The sequence below is a fragment of the Condylura cristata genome, unplaced genomic scaffold (assembly GCF_000260355.1).
Source record: "Condylura cristata isolate star-nosed mole 26May11 unplaced genomic scaffold, ConCri1.0 scaffold00009, whole genome shotgun sequence".
Lineage (NCBI taxonomy): Eukaryota > Metazoa > Chordata > Mammalia > Eulipotyphla > Talpidae > Condylura > Condylura cristata.
Genome location: NW_004567110.1, coordinates 46,305,903 through 46,325,972, shown reverse-complemented (window position 1 = coordinate 46,325,972; position 20,070 = coordinate 46,305,903). Strand labels below are relative to the sequence as shown.

The 20,070-nt window shown below is 40.6% G+C and overlaps 1 protein-coding gene across 3 annotated transcripts in view; it reads right to left on the bottom strand.

Annotated features, from left to right (window-relative positions):
- SLCO5A1 (solute carrier organic anion transporter family, member 5A1) overlaps positions 1–17,854 on the bottom strand; it is a 140,431-nt gene extending 122,577 nt beyond the window's left edge. For all 3 annotated transcript variants that reach the window (XM_004679813.2, XM_004679814.2, XM_012723072.1), the window contains exons 1-2: positions 17,776–17,854; positions 14,711–16,092 (exon numbers count right to left, since the gene is read on the bottom strand). In XM_004679813.2, the coding sequence (XP_004679870.1) occupies positions 14,711–15,620 (910 nt within the window). In that variant the 5' untranslated portion in view covers positions 15,621–16,092; positions 17,776–17,854. The remainder of the gene's footprint in view (positions 1–14,710; positions 16,093–17,775) is intronic.
- Positions 17,855–20,070: the final 2,216 nt, after the last annotated feature.

Sequence of the window (20,070 nt, the reverse complement as noted above, 5' to 3'; positions counted from 1 at the left end):
TTTTTTTTAACCCTAATCCCTTACTTGGTTCTCCTATATTCCTCCTATAAGAAATCAGAGTATAGCCTAGAAACTCTAGTTCACTTCCATCAATTACAAATATGAAAACTGAAATCTTGAGATGTCAAAGCACTGAGTAGATATTACACACCGGTCATTCTCAAATAGTCCAGAATAGATGGTGTTAAATAAATAGCTAAACTAATTGTAAGCTCCTTATGGATCAGAAGGAGCCAATTCATATGGTTAGTCTTTAAAATACAGTGTAAAATATGTAGCAATTTTCTTACTCTACTGCTCCAATTCCTAGCTAAACATTTTTTTTTAAATCATCATAGATTAAATAGAAGTTTCAACTCTCCCTGGTGGGGAGCATGTTGGAACGCTGCACTGGAAGCTAAGCCATCAAGCCGTGGCCGCTTCAGTGCAAGTTTGATCCCTGGCCAGGAGGTGATCCACATACCACCGCAGACCATTCCTGTCTCGCCTGCTGCTCCTCTCAACAGTGTACTGCATCCATCTGTCTGTTCTTCTTCCCATTCTGTTTCTGGTGAGTCTCTCGCTGCCCCTGCACCTCTGGCCTGTACCCTATTTCTGTATGCATAATAAATTTTAAAAAAATCTCTAAAAACTAAAAAATAAATAGAAGTTTCCTGGTATGTTCAAACTAGATCATTTTATGGAAAAGGAAATAGGTCCTAAAAGGTCACATGATTTGGTTAAAGTCATATCAGTAATTACAGTTGTGTTTGTGTCAAAGTACAAGTTGGCCATTTATGTATGGTTGAATATTTCTACAATACTTGATGACTAGAAGGCTTCATTTCTAAATTAGTCATTTCCAAAGTGGTACAAGATCTCACATACATGTCCCATGAGAATCCAAGTGAGGCCTGGTTCTCAAATCTGAGGAAGGACAAAGTGTGTGTTTTATAGGAGACGACTGCACACCCCAAAAACTGAATCTAGCTACTGTGGGTGGCACCATTCCTCATTCTTCCTTTCTTGAATTCAACCACCATTGCCTCTACCAGTCCTATTAAAGACATTGAAACAATTTTCCTTTGAGAGTTTCCTAATAAAAAAATAACTTTATACATCTTAAAGAGCAGCAAAACCAAATGTTGGAATAATTATTCTAAGAGCTATGGATAACAAAGACACATGTATTAAAGTAAGTCTTTCTCATAGGACAAGTTTCAGATTTTGCTCATCTTGTTAAAAGTTGCTGGTGCCCTCATGGTGCCCTCATGTTGCTAGTATAATAGACCAGGTGAGAAAATAACAATAATGAACAACTACATAGCAGAGACATTTTATGGGGTTGGAGTAGGGAATGGGATCAAAAACAGTGGGGGGAGGGAAATGCACTGGACTGTGGTGATGGCACACGGTGATTTGGTGATCGGAAGCCCAGAGGGATTACAACTGAGATGGAAAAATGCACAAGATGATGTAAAAATAAACTATTATATTATTTTAAAAAAAAATTGCTTGTGCTCTCCACCTGAAAGACATTAAAGTGCAGATCAAAATAAGAATGTTTCCCACTCCCAGCTGAAACTCAACACCAGGGACAGAAGTATATTTCTAGACAAAACACTGCCGCATTGCTTCCACCCAATAATACAGTCTTGTTCACATCAATTTATTCCTTCTTATTATTTAAAGAAAAAAAAAAAAGCACCTTACAAGTTCTTTGCCCTTTCAAAGAATGAATGCAAGGCCAGAAAAGTAGGTATATATCCTAGAAGATCAAAACCCATTATTGGTAAAGTATTAAAGCTATGAATATCCATATACTAGAAAGACAGGAACTACACAATTCAAATTCAGATTATATAATTTCACCCTGCTGAAAACATTAATTCCATGAATATGCTCTTTCTTCTTTACTTTTTTTTTTGATTTTTTTATTTTTAGATGTATTTGTGAATACAGAACTGGGGTACAGGCCAGAGACTCATGGGTGGCAAAAGACTTCACCAGAGACAGAGTGGGGAGCAGAACAGGCAGATCGACGAAGTACACTGCTGAGGGGAGCAGCGACAGGTCAGGAGAGGTCTGCCACACCATGTGGTCACCTCCAGGGAAGGCGGGAATCTAACTCAGAAATGGTTTCAACTTCTTAGTGCAGTGCTTTAACCTGCTGCGCCACAAGGGAGGACCTCCTCTTTACTTTTAAGCAAGAGTAACCTTTGTAGTTATGTGAGGTACCAGAGTTAGCATTTCTTGCAGGGTGACAGTTGTACAAGCAATCATAACTCCCAGGAGGGAAAGGGAACTCTGAATTTATCATCAGACAATACACTGCTACCTGAAAAAGAACAAAAAGGATGACTGATACCCCATGGACAGCTGTCACTTGGTGAGAATGCTAAAGCCCTCAGGGGATGAAGGAAATGCTCAAGAGACTATTTCTGATGTCTCAAGGAAAGGCAGAACCTGCCATTCTTCTCCAGACCCAAGTAACCAAGTGCACAAGGCCTCTAAGATAAGCTGAACAAAGCATAGAACCAGAGTACTTAAGGAATCTAAGAAAAAAACTAACCTTATCTCCTGATCTCCTTCACAGATAATGCAACTAAGAATCTCAGCCAAAGATATACCAAAAGTTTTAAAAATTGTCCTTCCCCACTGCTCTCCATGGGTTGATAGCTGAACTCAGACTTTGGAATGCTGATCCCAAGTGCTGGTTTTGCCACATTTTCAATGAGCTCAAATACATTATTTAACCTTGACTTTCTCACTTATAAAATGTGAAAATATAAGTGGTTGCCTACTTTTAACAGGGAGCCAACACTAAATAATGGGGTGGGGTGGAGAACTCTTTTCAACAAACGGTATTGCTAAGTGGGGATCCTTAGCACAATGCCAGGCATATAGTAAATGTAAACAAAGCAAATTTTTAATATATCCATGGGCAAAAGAATTATTTGAGACTGTACCTTACTATATATATATACACAAATGAACACAAATGAAATTAAAGTCCTAACTTTCAGTTAGTCTTTCAGACCTAAAATTACTCTTCTAGAAGAAACCATGAGGGAAAAGCTATAGAACCTTGTATTTGGCTGTGATTTCTTGAATACAACACCAAAAGCACAGACAAAAAAGTCAGAAATACACAAACGAGACTACACTAAACTTTAAAAATTTCTGTGCATCAAAGAAAACAATCAACAGAGTAAAAAGTCAACCTACAGTATAAGAGAGTACATATATCTGGTAAGGCTCTAATATCAAAAATATATAAGGAACTTCTCCACTCAACAACAAAAATAATAATCTGGAAAAAAGAAACTTAAACTTCTCTAGGAAAATGACACAATGACCAAGAGGCACATGAAAAGATGTTGAAAATCACTAAGCACTAGGGAAATACAAATCAAAACTACAATGAAATATTACCTCACACTTACCAGGTTGGCCACTTTCAAAAGAACAACAAAAGTCTTGAAGATTCAGAGAAGTTGAAACCCTGTATACTCTTGGTAGAAATGTAAAATGTAGAGCTGTTATAGAAGACAGAAAAATGTTCCTCAAAAAATTTAAAGTAGCGTTACCATATGATCCAGTAATCCTACTTCTGAATATATATCCAAATTGAAAGCAGGATCTCAAGGAGATTTTTATTTATCCTTGCACATAGCAGAATTATTCACAATATCCAAGAAGTAGAAGCAACTCAAGTGTCCATCAACAGATGATTGGCTCAAGAAAGTGGAATATAGACATACACTAGACTATTCCATGAGTAGTAAAAACATTAAAATCCTGTCACAAAATACAACATGGATGAACCTTGATCTAAGAAAAGTAAGCCAGTCACAAAAAGACAAATATTGTGTGGTTGCACTCATATTAGGTTTCTAAATTCAAGAGTAGGAACAGAATGGGGTGGTCAAGGACTGTGGTGAGGTGGAATTAGTGTTTATGAATACAGAGTTTCTGTATTTTCAAGTGAAAAAGATCTAGAAATCTGTTGCAAAATAGCATGAATAAACCTTATAATAAGATGTACACTTAAAAATGAATGATGGTAGTGGGAAGCCCAGGGGGATTACAACTGAAATGAAAAAAATGCACAAAATGAAGAGTGATGTAAAAAAAAATTAATAAAAAAGGAAATTTTAAAAATAATAAAGTTTCCTGCTTTTATAAATAAAAAAAAAGATATCCCTTTTTGACTTTGAAAAAAATGATCGGTGGTAAATTTAATATCATGGACCTATTATCACACACAAAAAAATGGTAGCTGACAGAGTTTTCTGAGGATAAAATATGAAAAAACAGTACAATGACTGGCACATAGTAAACATTTTTATTTAGTATATCTGCTAGACCCCACATATAAAAATATACTGAAAGCTTGTTTTTTTTAGTTAAGTAAGTTCACATTTTCTTTCAAAAGAAATTCTAGATTTTAAAACCTCTCATTAAATCTATTCTCCTCTTCGGGTCATTGCAATTGCTAGGTTGATGAACTATGCTACAGAATGCTGATAAATTACTTTGTGACTTTCCAGAATTTTTCCTCTTTATGTTTTCTTTACTAAAACAACCACCACTGAAACAGAACTCAAATTCAGAGGAAATGTCACGCCACTTCTCTTAGAGTGTACACACTAACAACAAGTGTACACTTCTCTTAGAGTGTACAACTCACACACATCATTCCCTCTTCAAGTGTTACAGTATTTCCATCTCCAAAAATAGGGCCCAGAAAAATCTCTATGGCTAACATTTTCTTTAGTAGTTCAATATTATTGAGCTTCTTTCTGGTTTTATTCTCTTAAAATTTCTTTAAAATAATGGGAACTACAGCCACAATAAAAGTTATTTTAAAACCATGGAAACTTTCCTATTTTTGCACCCACTAAAAATAATCTAATATAGTATATTACAGCTTGTCCTAAACTTTACAATATAGTACAGATACTGTGGTATCTTATGAGCAATGATGTAGCAATGAGGAGTGCACCATCAATTTATATTTCCTGTCCTTTTCTTGCTAGAAGACAGATTTTTCGTAGGTCTCCTCCAACCAAATTTTCAATGCTTTCAGACTCTATCACCTAGTGATTTCTACATCTACTTCTAAGATTTAAAAAAGTACAAAATACACAAGATACTTAGTAACTTGAATGTTTAAGACAAAAACAATTTCAAGCATAACAATAGCAATTCTTAGTAGGATAATACTTGGACATGTCCTGTGCACTGACCAGAATACTACTAAATGCCAGTGGTCCTGCTCCAAATTAAGAAATTAAAAAATGACTCCAGATATTACAGTTGGGGGTGAAAAGTATTACCCCTCATTGCGAACCACCTGTAACCTCTGCAGTTTTCGATAGGGAACTGAGATTTAGAGCATACAACAGCTGAACACTGTAAATGGTTCTGAAGGGGGAGGACCAGGTGGCTATAGAATTCATGTTCCTTTTTCTCTAGAGTGAGGATAACGTAGGGTGGGATCACTGTGAGAGCCCCTGAAACAGCTGAAACACATCAACATGGGCCCACAGTCTCGGTTTCCAAATACTCCAGTCTCTTCCCCCCTAAGACACTCTAGGACAATATAAACACCCAGGCAAGTGTCTTCACTTTCATTTCTCTCTGATGGTTTCACTCCAATTTACCTACTCTCAAATTCACTCAGCCCCAATTTTTATTTTCCAAACTCCCTATTCTATTTTTTTTTAAGTTATGTCCAAGAGGAATGACTTGAAATTGCCACACATTTGGAAAAAAGGCACAGTGGAAGTCGAGACACATGTCAGTCTACATGTATCAGAAGGTTGTAAAGTCTGGAGAGAAATGATGCTATAGCCAAGGGCTTGTCCTAAATTCTACTTACTTTACATCAATTTGTTTTTATACAGGTAAGTTTATAATCTATGAATAATCAATTTAGATGTATGTATGATTTAGACAAACCCTTTAATCTTTTTTACTGTAACAATCATTTTTAAATGTATAGGTCAATAGTGCTAAGTATATTCACTCTGGTATGCAAAAAAAATCCCCAGAATTTTCATCATAAAAATCTGAATTCTCCACCCATAAGCATTCCCCATTCCTCCTTCCTCCTAGTCCCTGACAACCATCATTCTCCTTTCTGTCTTTGAGAATCTGGCTACTACAATTAAAAGAATAAATTTATTTTATTATATTATAAAAATAAATAAAAATTTATTAAAGTATCTGGCTACTCTTAGACCTTATACAATATTTGTCTTTTGTCACTGGCTTATTTCACTTAGCGTAATGTCCTTGAGATTCCTCCAAGCTATAGATGAAAGTGTTGCAATTTGTTTCATTTTTAATGCTGAATAATACCCTAGTATATACACATATCAGATTTATACAGCTATTCATCCTTGAATGGCTCTTGGATTGCTTCCACTTCTTGACTGTTGTGCATAATGCTGCTATGAACATCAACTCAAATATCTCATTGAGTTCCTGCTTTCAGTCCTTTTGGATGTATAACCAGAGGTGGGACCACAGGCTCACATAATAATTATTTTTTTAATTTTTCAGAAAACTGCCATGCAGTTTCCCATAATGCAAATCCTTGCAGTATGGGTTTCCTCGCTGGTCAAATGTTCATCCTCACAAAAGGGGCTAAGTAAAATGATCTTTAGGAAACATCCTAGCTAAACCATCATGGCTAGAGACAGCTCAGCCAACTAGTCTGGTTGATCTGTTTTTTGTTTGATCGCCTTTTGCAAAGGAAAAACATCTGATCCTCACTCTATATAACCACTTCCAATATGCCCAAATTTTACATTTGTCTGTCACCAAACACCCAATTCACTACTAAAATTGCTAGATTGTTTAAAAATTAAAAAGCAGAGACAATGGGCTTGTTTGCTTTTCATCAACCAAAGAGCCATATAAATGAGCTTACCTGTGGCTGCAAACTCATCCCCACTACAAACTCTGATATACTGAGTTCCACCAAACTGAGAAATCTGTCAGTACAGAGTCTCAGGGTGGTGAGAGGAATGAAGAGAGCAGTGTTTCCCTTGGTTAATATCAATGTGAACACTATTTGTCCAATGTCACCTTCTCCCTCCAAGTTCAGTACTGATCACAATTATGAAATTTTTAAAAAGCAGCTGCTGTTTATGAACTACTGAAAACTGACATCTTGCTTTTGAAAATGCCGTAGTAGTAGGTTCTTCCTGAGGAAGTAGAACTTCAGTCGGCAGCTGGTTTCACCAAAAGTGACTAACCACAATTCCCAAGAGAGACTGCCCACCTGTGTAAAAAGCCAAAGATCTGTGGCCTTTAGACTTGTTGTTCCAAATATAGTCCTTCTGCCAGAAGTGCTGGCCTCAATGGGAGGATATGATAAATGCAGAATCTCAGATCCCACCTCTAATAGAAGCAGAATCTGAATTTTGATAGGGTGCCCCAGTGATGCACTCATGTTAAAGTTTCAGAAGGGCCAAATATTTTTAGCTCCTTCATTTCTTTATGCTAAATCATTTGTATTAATATTTATTTACAACACTGTATATTATCTGGAGATATGGACTCACACACCTTTTCTGATTTTACCATACCACACCTACCACAAAAGCACAATTGATTTTCTACCATAGTCTTCTGGTAGCCTCAATTTTGCATTAAGATTTACAGTTTGTTCTGGTAGAGTTGTGTTGCCTGTTCCTTTGCTTTTTTTTATAGTCCACATGTGCATGAAGCCACCCAGTACTTTTTTTCTCCTAACTTATTTCACTTGGCAAATCCCTTCCAGTTTCAGTCATGTTTCCACAAACAGGAACACTTTCTTTTTCGTGGCTAAGTAGTATTCCATTGTGTGTATATACCACATCCTCTTATCCACTCATTTGTAGAACTGGTTTAGACCACATATATAACAGAATTCATAACACTGTGAGTGAGTGAAGAAGTCGATCAAATCAACTTGAAATCTCTATTATAAATACTATTACTTTGCAGGTGGACTGAACAAATCAATGCACAACCAACCTTTTCCACCATCAAGTAGTAAACACTTTTACTTTTCATTTGGAATCTGAAGTCAGTTTCTCAGCATCTTACACTGATTATTTGACTTAAAGGTCAAAAATGACCACCAGGAATCTGATACAAATTCAATAATTGCTAAGAATACAGAAGTTACATCCATTCTGTCCCAGTATATGTGAAACTCATCCTACAAGAACTGCCACAGGTTGCAGATACTAAGCTGCTTTCACGCTGCACACTGCGTCCATTCCAGTTATTTCTCCATGTATCCTGGATCCTTTCCTCAAATTGCTCAATCAATATTCTCCCTCATGTTTGTTTTTAGTGGAGATTATTTTTTATGTATTCATGATTTATACCAAGTCTACTTCCCAAAAGGATTTGCTGTGGCTTACGAAGATGAACACATTTGTCAATAAGACAAGCAAAACTAAAGCAGAATAAAACATTAGACTTATGGGAGAGTGTGTATTTCCACTTGGCTTCCTCCCACCCCCTATCACTATTCCTCCCCAGAAACAGGAGGAGTTGATGTGACTGGACTTGAAAACAACCTGAGCTACTCGGCTCAACAGCTCTTTTTGATCTCTAGGGAGTGAGTATGCATGAGGGAAGTAAAAATTCTAGCTTGCTCCACGTTGGCATGTCTCTAACCTATACAGCCCCTAACATAACCCACAGAGGGGGCCATGAAGATGTCATGCTGTTGGGGGTCTGTACTGCCTGTGGCTGAAGGGGGAAGTCTACTTTCCACTGGGTTATCAGAAAGCCCTTGTACACAAAGATGTGCTACATACTTCAACCTTGCTTTTTGTTTTTAAAAGTGATATTTGCTTCCCTTGTGCTTCTTCCTTAGAATTATTTCTTAATTAACTCAGAACTCAAGTGAGGGTAAACAGGATTTACAAGGCTCTTTCAAAATACTAACAAGCAGATCAGGAAAACTAGGGCCACAAGGCATTTAGATTACAGTACTTATAGGTGGGGGGCAGGGAAGAAGTCCTGCATCTTAAGGGGCTACTCAGTCCTCACACTGCTCTCATCTCACTTGCCCTCCTTCCTCTCTGATGCTGACTAAAAGTTCTAAGACTGGCCTTCCCCAAAATCACATCTGCTAAAAGTGACCATCGGACTTTCTAGTGAGCAGGACTTACTTGAGAAGAAACAGGGACCGCTTCCTTTTACTTTCTCCTTTGGTGATCCCTGAGGTACAGTAGGCATTGCAAAGACCCAGCAGGAAGAGAGGGGAGCGGACACCACTCAAGTCTGTACCTGCCCTTGACTGGCTACCCCTAAGGCTTGCTGATAACTGCTTAAATTGTTAAAGCCACACTTGGTTCTATGGTTCCAGAAAACACTGACCTGAGGCTCTGTGTATATTTGTTTTTATTACTATAAATAAAATCATATACAGAGGTATAAATTGTTCTATATAACACTGTTAAAATGTAATCAAGATTTTTCTTTACAATGTTTCTAAAAAGTGACTTTTTTCCCTATGCTAAAAAAAAAAAAAAGATATGTTTACCATGTGATAATGTGATATCACACATTGCATTGGTGAAAATGGCTATTATCCAAAAGATGAGAAACAGCAAGCGTTGGAGAGGGTGAAGAGAGATGGGAACCCCTGACATTATCAGTGGGAATGTAAGTTGGCACAGACATTCTGTAAGGGAGTAGGTGAGTCTTCGAAAAAATTATTAGAAACAGAAATTTCCTAAAATTCATTTATCCTATTTCTGTATATTTACTGGAAAATTATAAATATTCTAATTTGAAGAGATATTCAATCCATATGATCCATATATGGCAGCATTACTTACAATAGTCAAAAGCTGGTAAACTTAAGTACCCATCAAGAGGTGACTAGATTAAGATTTGGTAGACATACACAGTGGAATAGTACTCCGCTATTTAAAAAAAAAAAAGTACCATTTGCAATATGAATGGACCTGGAGTTTACTATGCTTAGTGAAATAAACCAGAGAAAGACAAATACCACATGATTTCATTCCTATGCATATTCAAGAAATAAACCAAATGAATGAACTAAATAAAACAAAAACAAACTTTTAGATTATAAAGCCAATTAGTGCTTACCTGAAGGGAAGAAAACAGGGGACTGGATAAAATGAATTAGCTGCATGGTGAAGGAGAGAATTGGACTTTTAGTGGTAAATGTCATATTATGTATATAGACATTATTTTTAATGACATACCCAAATCTTAGATGCTGTTAACAATATAATGTTGCTTTAACTTAAAATATATATTTCAAATATTTCATACTCAGAAAGAGTAAGATAGCTCAAAAAGAGAACAAATATATAGTAAAATATGTGTATATACATATACAACATTCAGATAAAATCTTAAGAAAATAAAACTTAAGTTGACTAAATTCATGTTAAACTCACTTTTCTTCTAAAAGACTAAGGAAATGTTGGAAAAAAAAAAAAAGCAGCAGTCACCAGGCATTTACTGTTACAACAGCAATATTATGAGTATGCCCTGACGCTGGTTTTTAGTCAGCAAATGTTCTGCCACAGTCTCTACAGGTGAATGAAGACCAACTGGTATAACTGGGACACCACAGGCCTCTCAAACTTCAAAAGAGCTTTTGTTATGTTACACTAGGCATTACATAAATGTTCAGACACTAAAGAAAAAAATGGTCATCCAAGGGAGACATGCCCTGGTGATAAAACTGTGGGTTCTCAGAAAACTTAATCAGGCTAGAACATCACTGAATCACCAAGATATTCCTGTACAACATTTCTAAGGAGAGATTTCCTACATAATATTCTCATTTCTTTCTCAATGTTTCTTTCCTTTTCTAAAAATTGTCAAAAAGATTGTTTCCAGGGTTTTCATACTCAGAAAGGGTAACATCTCTCCCCATTCTGTGCACAGTAGGATGGGTCTCATTTTTGTTGTATTAGAGCAGAGTATGTCCTTTTAGAGCTAAATGCTTGCATGCATAATATCAATCGGTCCTCAAAATATTACAGTGGAAACACAGACTGGGATAAATTAAGGGGATTGACTAAAATTTGATAGTCAGTACTTGGTAGAGCCAGACTAAGCTATAGCTAGCTCTTCTGTACTCTCATCTGGTGCAATTTCTAAAACTACCTCTCCTCTGTGCTGTGAAGTCAGGGTTGACACCAGGTGGGTGGAAAGGCTGCACCCACAAAGTTTGGTCAAAGGCTGGCCCATGCCAATCATTACTTATCCTACACCCCAACTGGAGTGTTGGTTTTCTGTTCTAAAAGTACATCTCTCCCCCCCCCCCACTGGTTAGCTATTCTTTCTCATTTTCCTGTTAGTTCATGAATTTCTTGGCCCCCAGTGGAACTTATTTCCTCTCTCCTCAAGACACAACAAAAAATCATGGTCTAGTTGCTAACCTTGCTTCCTAGTGTGTAAAAGTTTCCTCTGTGCTACAGGTCAGCATTAAACCACAATTCCTTACTGAGTTAGTGCATTAGGTGAGTACAAAGCCTGCTAAGACCACACCTCTTCTACAGTTAAAATTGCCCAGACTGCTAATATAAAATTTTCAAAAGATTAAGATCTATGTTTACATGCTACTTAGATGGTTTTAACATCATTTGAGATATTTGTTTCTGCCTATAATTACTAATCTACTATCTGTTTTTTTTTTATTTTGTTTTGTTTGTTTAATGTAATGTTTCTTTGTTTGTCTGTGGTTTAATGAGAAGCTAAAAGACTGACCAAAAAAATTTAAAACTGAGGTAGGTAATATGGAAGAACAGATTTGTAAAAAAAAAAAAAAAAAAAAAGATTCAACCAGTTATTTATTAGGAAAAATTCCATATCATAATAAGTTGACACTCTAATGTTCTAAAAATATAGCATCCTCTTGAATTTGAACGTGTACAAAAGTAATTTAGAAAGCCTGCTGTCAACAGAGAATGATCTTGTTTTGATCCTGTTCTGATGACTTTGGGCCAACTCTGCCTCCTTCTGCACTTTCTCAGAACTCTGCAGAACATGGCAAATCCTTTGATTTCAATTGGCTACCAAATTCTTTGTCAAAGAATACAAAGTAGGGAGGACAGCTCAGGTTCTGGGGTCAGACAAGCATGGATTTGAAGCACTTCAGCAAATAACTCCTGTGAGACTCAGTCTCCTCATTCATGAAACAGGGGAAGCAATTCCTATCTCAGAACAATAAATGTGATATACCAGATTCCTGATGCTCACAATAGCTTTTACTGAGATCCAACTACTATGAGACAGAATTCTTATGAGTTGTCCATAAAAACTGTCATAATGTATACATCAAAATCCTCTCCCAATAAAATCAATTATTAGTCAACTATCTAAAGGAAGAAGCAAAGGAGGAGGGGCTAAGCAAATACCTTCTGTCTCTTTCCTCCTTCACACGCCCACCCTGAATTATCTGTATTTATTAATCACACTGAAAGTTCCTCAGGTGTGGGGGTCATGTTTCATCTTTTGGTTTCCCTTTTACAGCATAGCGCTCACCACATAAGATGAATCTACCAGGCACTGGCTGTTTTTCTTTTTGGTGGGCAGTTACTTCCAAAAAAGTTAAATCTTAGTGTTCTTACTAATAAATGAAGAAAATCATCAGTATGAATACAAAAAAAAGTTTATACAGAGTGAAGGCATCATTGTAATGATTACTTATGATTTCAAAAGAAGAGTATGTTTTCAATGGAACAATCTGGCAATCACCCAATCCACCAAGTGATTAAACTTAACATCACTAATTAATAGTCAGATGTGTGTAATTAAAATGCACAGCATTGCCTATGAAGTAGCTGGGCTAGAAATCTTTTGTCTGAACCTTATCAAACTTTTACACTCAACTTCTGACACATAAGAATGGAGAAATAATTAAATAATATTACCAGGGAAAAAAAACAAATAAATCTCCAATAAGATATATTCCATAAGTCAGTTAACCTTGTCCCTTCAAAAAGTCTATGAGATTAAAAAAAGAAAAAAGGGGGGAGGTACCATCCTAGACTATATATATGCAAAAGAGGCAGCAGGTCAATCTTGATTGGCTCCTGTTTGGGGTTAAAAAAAAAAAAGCTAAACAAAATCTTAGAGGGGACAATTCAATTCAGGAAACCTGGGTAAGGGCTACTTATTTGATGATATTTAAGGAATATCTGTCTGTCTTCTTAGGATGTTAAACTTCTGCAGCTATGTAAAAGAAAGCCCTTTGTTTTAGAAGATGCATGCTATGTGGGTCTTCAGTTACTTTCAAAATACTTAGTTCCTCATCCAAAAAACATATTGCATACATAAAACACACTCAGGTTGATAAAGCAATTATGAAAAATGAAACCTTATTGAATCTGAGTGGTGAAATACTGATAGTCTTTGAACTAAATACTGATAGTCTTTGAACTTTTCTATATGTTTAAAGATATGTCTTAATAGTTGAAAACAGAGACATAGTGCAAGCAAGCCATTCCTCTCTGGCCTGAATGAAAAATTCTTTTCTATTTAATAATAAAAATAAATTCTAAAACTTTTGCCCTAATCAAGTTACTGGAGACTACAAATGACTCAGGCACCTATGTGACAGCTGCTGTTGACAGTAGTTGTACTAGGGGAAAAGCACAGTGCTACTAATTGAGTATCATTTTCTCTGTTCTTTGAAACTTTGTTATTCCCACAAAGTTCTATCAGCACATGGCTAATAAAATGTAAATTTACCTAGTATTTGGTTTTCTGCCATTTTTTTTACCTTTTTATCTTTTTTAGTTGGATTTTAGTAGAGAAGTGTAGAAAAACAAAAATTTCATCCAGTATGACTAGCTATTCATCCTTTCAAGGTGCAAATCCACCCCTAAGAAGTTCAGTTTTGAGGAGACAGCTAGTACCGGGGGTTATCAACAGATACACAGATTTCTAGTAACTCAATTATCCCATCCACAAGAGTACCCTGCTATTAACCCAGGCACCCCCTGTCCACTGGAGCTGATTCATACAAGTCAACCAAATCCAAAGCAACAGCTTTCTAGAAAACAGTAATGATTTTTCTCCCAAGTGCACTTAATTGAAGGTCTTCAACCATCCACAAAAATAACTTTGGATAAAAACTGCAATCTGTGGTGTTGCTTCTGTGTAAAAATAACTTAGTCATTTGATAATCGTGACATGGATGATAAGGAAGAAGTACAGGTGTCGAGGCAATAAAGTATGTTTTACATAGTCTTGGCACTCCATGAGCCCTGCTGTGAGTCCTGGCACTCCATGAGTCCTGCTGTGAAGACCAGGAAGGAGAAGCATCAACAGATGAAAGCAGAAAATAATCCAAAACTTCACTCCACACACTAGGTATTACTGTTCCATCCAGCACCCCTCCCAGATGCACAGCTATTAGAAGAGAAACTAGATAAACTAACACTTTCTCAAAGGTAGGAAGCAAATAGAAAAGTATTACCCACACTTAAATGTTTGTATGAACTGGGAAAAGCAAATGTGAAGTGTGAGCCTCAAAATAAGTTCAAAGAACTTGCCACTATTTGTTTCTTTCCCAAATGAAAGATACACTATGCTAAGGCTAACAGGTAAATTCAAACTCAATGTTTAAATATGTGTGGGAAGGACATGAGAAGGGGGCAAAATCTCTAGAGAAATGTAAAAGAAAGTATCTCCTTTTGAGAAGACAGGAAAGACTTACCTAGATACAAGGATGCGTTTTCTTTCTTGACATTGTCATCTAAATAGGTTGGTCCCAGGGTATAAATAGGTGTGGAGCCCATTCCAATGAGAATCTGTGCACAAATGAATAAAGCCACATAGACCCAGTGATTGTTTCCTCCAGAGTCCTTCAGGCAGGCAGGAGGCTCCAAAGTCGCCCTGGAGTTGCCAGTCTGACACAGGCCATCATTGGAGGCCGAAGCGTTCAACTCTTGAATCTGGTAGGGCGGTGAGATGAAGTGAGGTAAAGCAAAGAGGGCAGCCCCAATGGCGATGAAAAGTCCACCCACCGCCAGCCACAGGGGCCGCCGACCCCGGCCCCCGAAGTAGCTGACGAACACCACCACCACCAGGCTCCCGATGTCAAAACAGCTGACCAGCAGCCCCGACTCAGAGCTCTTCAGACTGTAGCGCCTTTCGATGGTGGTGATGACACTGCTCAGATATCCAGAGACCATTAACGCCTGGATGAAAGTAAGAAAGCACATGCAGACCAGGAAGCAACGGGAATCCGTGAGAACCACATAGAGGCACCTTCTGCCTTGGAGCGTGGCCAAAGCGGAGGATACCGACACGGTTTTACTGACGTCCACCCTGTGGTTACAGTCAGCTAGCCCTGCCATCTCTGCTGAAGTGGACAGGGCAGAAGCACTGGGAGTCAAACGGTTCAGGCCTTGCTTCGACTCCTGGTGGCCCAAAGACTTTGTATAGCTTAGTTGGGTGTCTACACTTGTGGGACTGGGGTCTGGCCGGCAGGAGGCGCTATTTAGGACGGGTAAACTCTTGGACCTAAAGGTCTCTGGCTCACATTTATTTTGGACAGCTCCTATCCTGGAGGCTGCTTCCAGCTGCTCTCCCGCCTGGGGTTGCAGCCCACTTCCTTGGTCCATGGCTCTCAGAACTTGAATTCGATCGCTCAACTCACTTTTTCACCCACTGACCAAATTCGAGGGGCCAAAACTGGCCCATGCAGTCTTGCCCACCAGGAACCCAGATTTGGGGTGCAGAGCCGCGCAGTAGAGCATCCTCACTAGCAGGGAGGCTCCCAGGGCATCCTGATTGAAGACTCGGCCCCGAGGGTCCGCAGCCGCTCGCCCCGGGGGGCAGCGGTCCACACGGTCCCACGATGAGCCCTGCTTGACGTCCACCTCCGGGCGATAGCTCGCGGTAGAAGCCTTGCGCGTCCCAGGCGCATCCCCTCTACCACCGCACCGACAGCTGCCCGAAGCGAGTACTCCCGGTGCTCAGCAAGGGCAAGGTTAGCGCTGCTGTCCGCGCCGCATCCCGCCGAGCTGGCTGAGCAAGACGCGCCCTGTCCTCGCCGCCTCGGCTTGCGACACCCTGGAGCGCAAATCTGCCAACCTGCAAAGCAGAAAGAGTGCGGTCAGCGAAGGGCGGCTGCTGCTGGAGTTGGCGTCCCTGCGGCGTCCCGCCGTCCCACCGCCCTGGGGGCCAGTGCTGGGTGACCCGGAGGGTCCCAAGAGGGACAGGGGAATATGCGGAAAGAGAAGCCCTGGAGGAGGCGGCTGAGAAGTGCAGCCTCCAGTGCTGGAACAATAACCAGTTGGTCGGCTGAGACCCTCCCTCATTGTCTACCGCCAACCTGCCCACGCCCCGCCCCTTCTGCCTTAAACAGCACATCTGCTTTTATATGTTAATAATTATCAACCTGGTAGCTCTGACTCAGAGGCAATGTCTTTTATTCGAGTGAACTAATTGCTACCTTTTAGCACTCCTACTCCATTACTCAAAATAGAAAATGCCCAAAAAGAACAAAGGAAAGTTTTGTGTTGTTTTGTTTTTTGTTTTGCTTTTTTACAAACACACAATGCATTCTCGGTCCCAAATTTTTAAAGAGGGAGGCGACGTGTGTAGAAATGTGTGTACACACTTGTGCTCAGGCACGTGTGTGCGACTGCGAAGTGAATCCATCTGCTTCATCAATTAAAGACACGTTTTCAAAGCCCAAGGCAGCAGAAAAAAAAAAAGGTCAGCATGCTTGTCCCTTTATTCCCAACACTAAAAATAACACACACACACACACACACACACGCCTGTAAGAACTATTCAATTACAAATACCAGGGGCATTCGAGCTGCGGCCCACACGAAGTCCCAACGCGCAGCGTCAAGCGAAACTGAAAATCAGTTCGCTTTGCGGAGGGGTGGGGAAGCTACAATCAAACAAAGAGATGCCCGCACGCTGTCACAGAGCGCGCCGGGAGCCCACGGTGCCGACTTGGCACAGCGGACAGGCAGGGAGGTGTGCTATTTACATTGAGAGCACCCCGCTAGCGTGGAACTGGGGTGCGCGCGCGCGAGCACACACACACCGGTGTGTAAGTGTCGGAACCCCTCGTGCGACCAGCACCCAGCTTGGATTCAGAGAGAGCTGAAAACAGGTGTGTCCCGGGGGTGAGCCCCACCTCCCCCAATCTCCCTGTCCATACTTTAGCCCGGTGGGGGTCTCAGAGGGGGGATGTGCACCAGGTGGGAGGAAACAGCCGGACTTGACTGCATTGGGCTTCTGCGTAAGGCGCGTTTTTGTGATGCTGCCGAGGAAAAGAAAGGAGGAAGGAATAGAAAGGCAGAGAGGCAGCGGCCAGGGGCAGCCCTCCAGAGTCTCCCTCGCCTCCGCCAGACCCGCTCCCACATTCCCGGTCTGCCAGCCGCTACAGCCCGGGCTTCCCCGTCGCCTCCTTGCCCGGGAGCCTTCCCGGGGAACCCCACCCGCGGTCGCGCGCTGAGCTGGGGAATCCCAGCCAACTCGTACACAGCGCCGGGGGCGTCCGAGCCTCTGACAAGGAGGGCAGCCGCGACGCCGTACCGCCGCGGGTGGATACACGGATCCCGGCGGGAGCTCTCAGAGCCAGCGAGGAATCCCAGGGACACCCTCCTGCAAACGCACGAGCGCGCGCGTGCACACGTGTGTACACACACTCACACACATTCTCTCTCACACCACACACAAGCACACGCACACACACAGAGTCATCAGGACAGTACTCCGCCGCGCTACGGGAGCGCACAAGCAGCCGCTACTCACTCGTGAGTCTGTCGGTCAGTCTGGCTGAGAGTGGAGCGGCGGGAGGAGGGAGCTGTGGAAATACAGGGGTGGCTGGGTGCCTCCCGGGGAAGCAGCCTCAGTCCAGCCGCCGAGAAATCAGTGAATGAGACCTGTGACTCAGGCTGAACTCTTCCCCCCGGCTCCTCGCCTGTCACCAAGCCTCCCCAAACAGACACACGCGCGCAGAGACGCGCCGCGAGCAGAGCAGCAGAGGGCGCAGGCGCGCGGGCAGCAGCCCAGCCCAACCCGAAGGCTGCATGGAGCCACCCAACTGCCCTTCACCGGGTGCAGTGGGGGAGGGCAGGGAGCCTGGTGCCCCGGAGGAGCAGTTCTCCCAAAAAGCCAACTGCTGAGGAGAGAGCCCACTTTGGATAAAGTAATTATTTCTGTTCGTTTTTCTTCCTTGCCTTAGACAACCTTAATGTCTCAGGAACGAAGTCGATTCAGGGGTGAACAAGACAGGATCCCTCGCTGAGGAACCCTGTTTGATAGAGGAATCCACCTATAAGTAGCCTAAAAAGATGTGGTAAATTCTATGCAAAGGGCTACTGGGATGTACTATCCATTAATCTATTATTCCTTCATTGCGAGCCAGAAGGAAAGGCAAGTGCTATTGCATGGGGGATTGGTGTTTCAAGAGAACAGGTAGAAGAGTGCAGGAATGAGGCAGAGACCTGGACTGCATGGGGTGACAGAGTAGAAAAAGGTCAGAAAGGCCTCATAGCTTCTATTAGCTGAAGGGCCAATGACATTCTGACTTGCTTGCCAGAAACCTGGTTCTGACAGTGGTGTGTGAAGTGAAGCTATACTGTGATTATATAGACAAGTTAGAAAGCGTCTCTGAGGCAGCAGCAGAAGACAGAGGAAAGAAACTGACTGGAATATACTGAGAAGGTAGAGATGAAAAAAATGGGCCAATATATAATATCCCTCAAGTTTCACACATAGGTGACTAGATGATGGCCTGTAAAAATACAGGAAGAGAACATGCTCCTGGGGAAAAGATGGCTCTTGTTTAAGATATGCTGATTTTGAAATGTCTTTGGAACATCCAAGTGCACATGTGCCACAAGGCATGGATATGTGATATACAGGAAATTTTCACTAGGAATATGAATGGTGTCATCAGCACTATGGAGGGTGATGAAGGAAGACTGTGCAACCTGGAAAGAGATAGGCTACGTACGGTGTCCTGGGGACACCATGATCCAAGAGGAGAGGGAAAATTAAAAGCAATGATCAGAGAAGTATACAAAGAATCCAAAGTGTGTCTGTCACAGAAGCCAAAGAAGCAGAAAAACTTACAAGGGAAATGGTCAGATGCATAAAAGGTTACAGAGAAGTCAAATAAGATAACTGAGGCATTAGGTGTTGCGTGTAGGAGGACATTGTTCAACTTATGGAGTGAAGAAAGTTGTTCTTCTACAATATGGTAACTACAACAGCCATCACTGCCAGGGCTAAACCACTTTGTCAGAACTGAACCTTATTCAGATGTGATGGATGAAGTATATAGAGAGACTAAATAACTTGATAAAGGTGCACAGTGACTTTGTAGAGAATATGAACCCAAGAAACAGAAACGACCTTAACTCTGATCATCCTTATAATTGTATAGCAGTCTAACTTTTCAAGGTATTTTGTGTCTGTTATCATTTTATTCTCATCTAACAATCACTGTATCTACAGTTAAGACTTAAACAGCAAAGTAGGCCAACTGATACCACAGAACAGTTAGTTTGTGCTTAAAGTCCATGTTGAAACAGCACTGAATTTCTGGCAGTTGCCAATTGACCAATCAAACAGAGCAAAGACATTTATTTCCTCATTTCCACTACCCCCTCCTATGAAGATCTCCATCAAACCCACCATTATTTTTCCACAAACACGAAATCTGACTCCAACTATCAGCCAAGCCCAAAATGTAATACGCTACTGCTGACTAGGCAGACAAAGATAGTAGCATTTCCTAGACCTGGATACTCCTGTGAGCTTATTCTGGATCCAAATAGAATTGATCTCCTTCCTATTATATCCTTCCAAACAGTTTGGCCTCTTCTCTCATTTCAGCCTCAGCTCCAAACATCAGTTGTTCTATAGCAAATTCAATCTGTTACACTGGTGCCAGCAGAGGGCTTCCCTGCTGAAAGTCAAATAATCCTGTCCCTGGCACACACTGTGTTTATTCACAGTCAATTACCATAGTTAAACTAGACCCAGCTCTAAAAACCAATAGATTTTTTATTGTCACTACCAGAAAGTCCATGATTTACA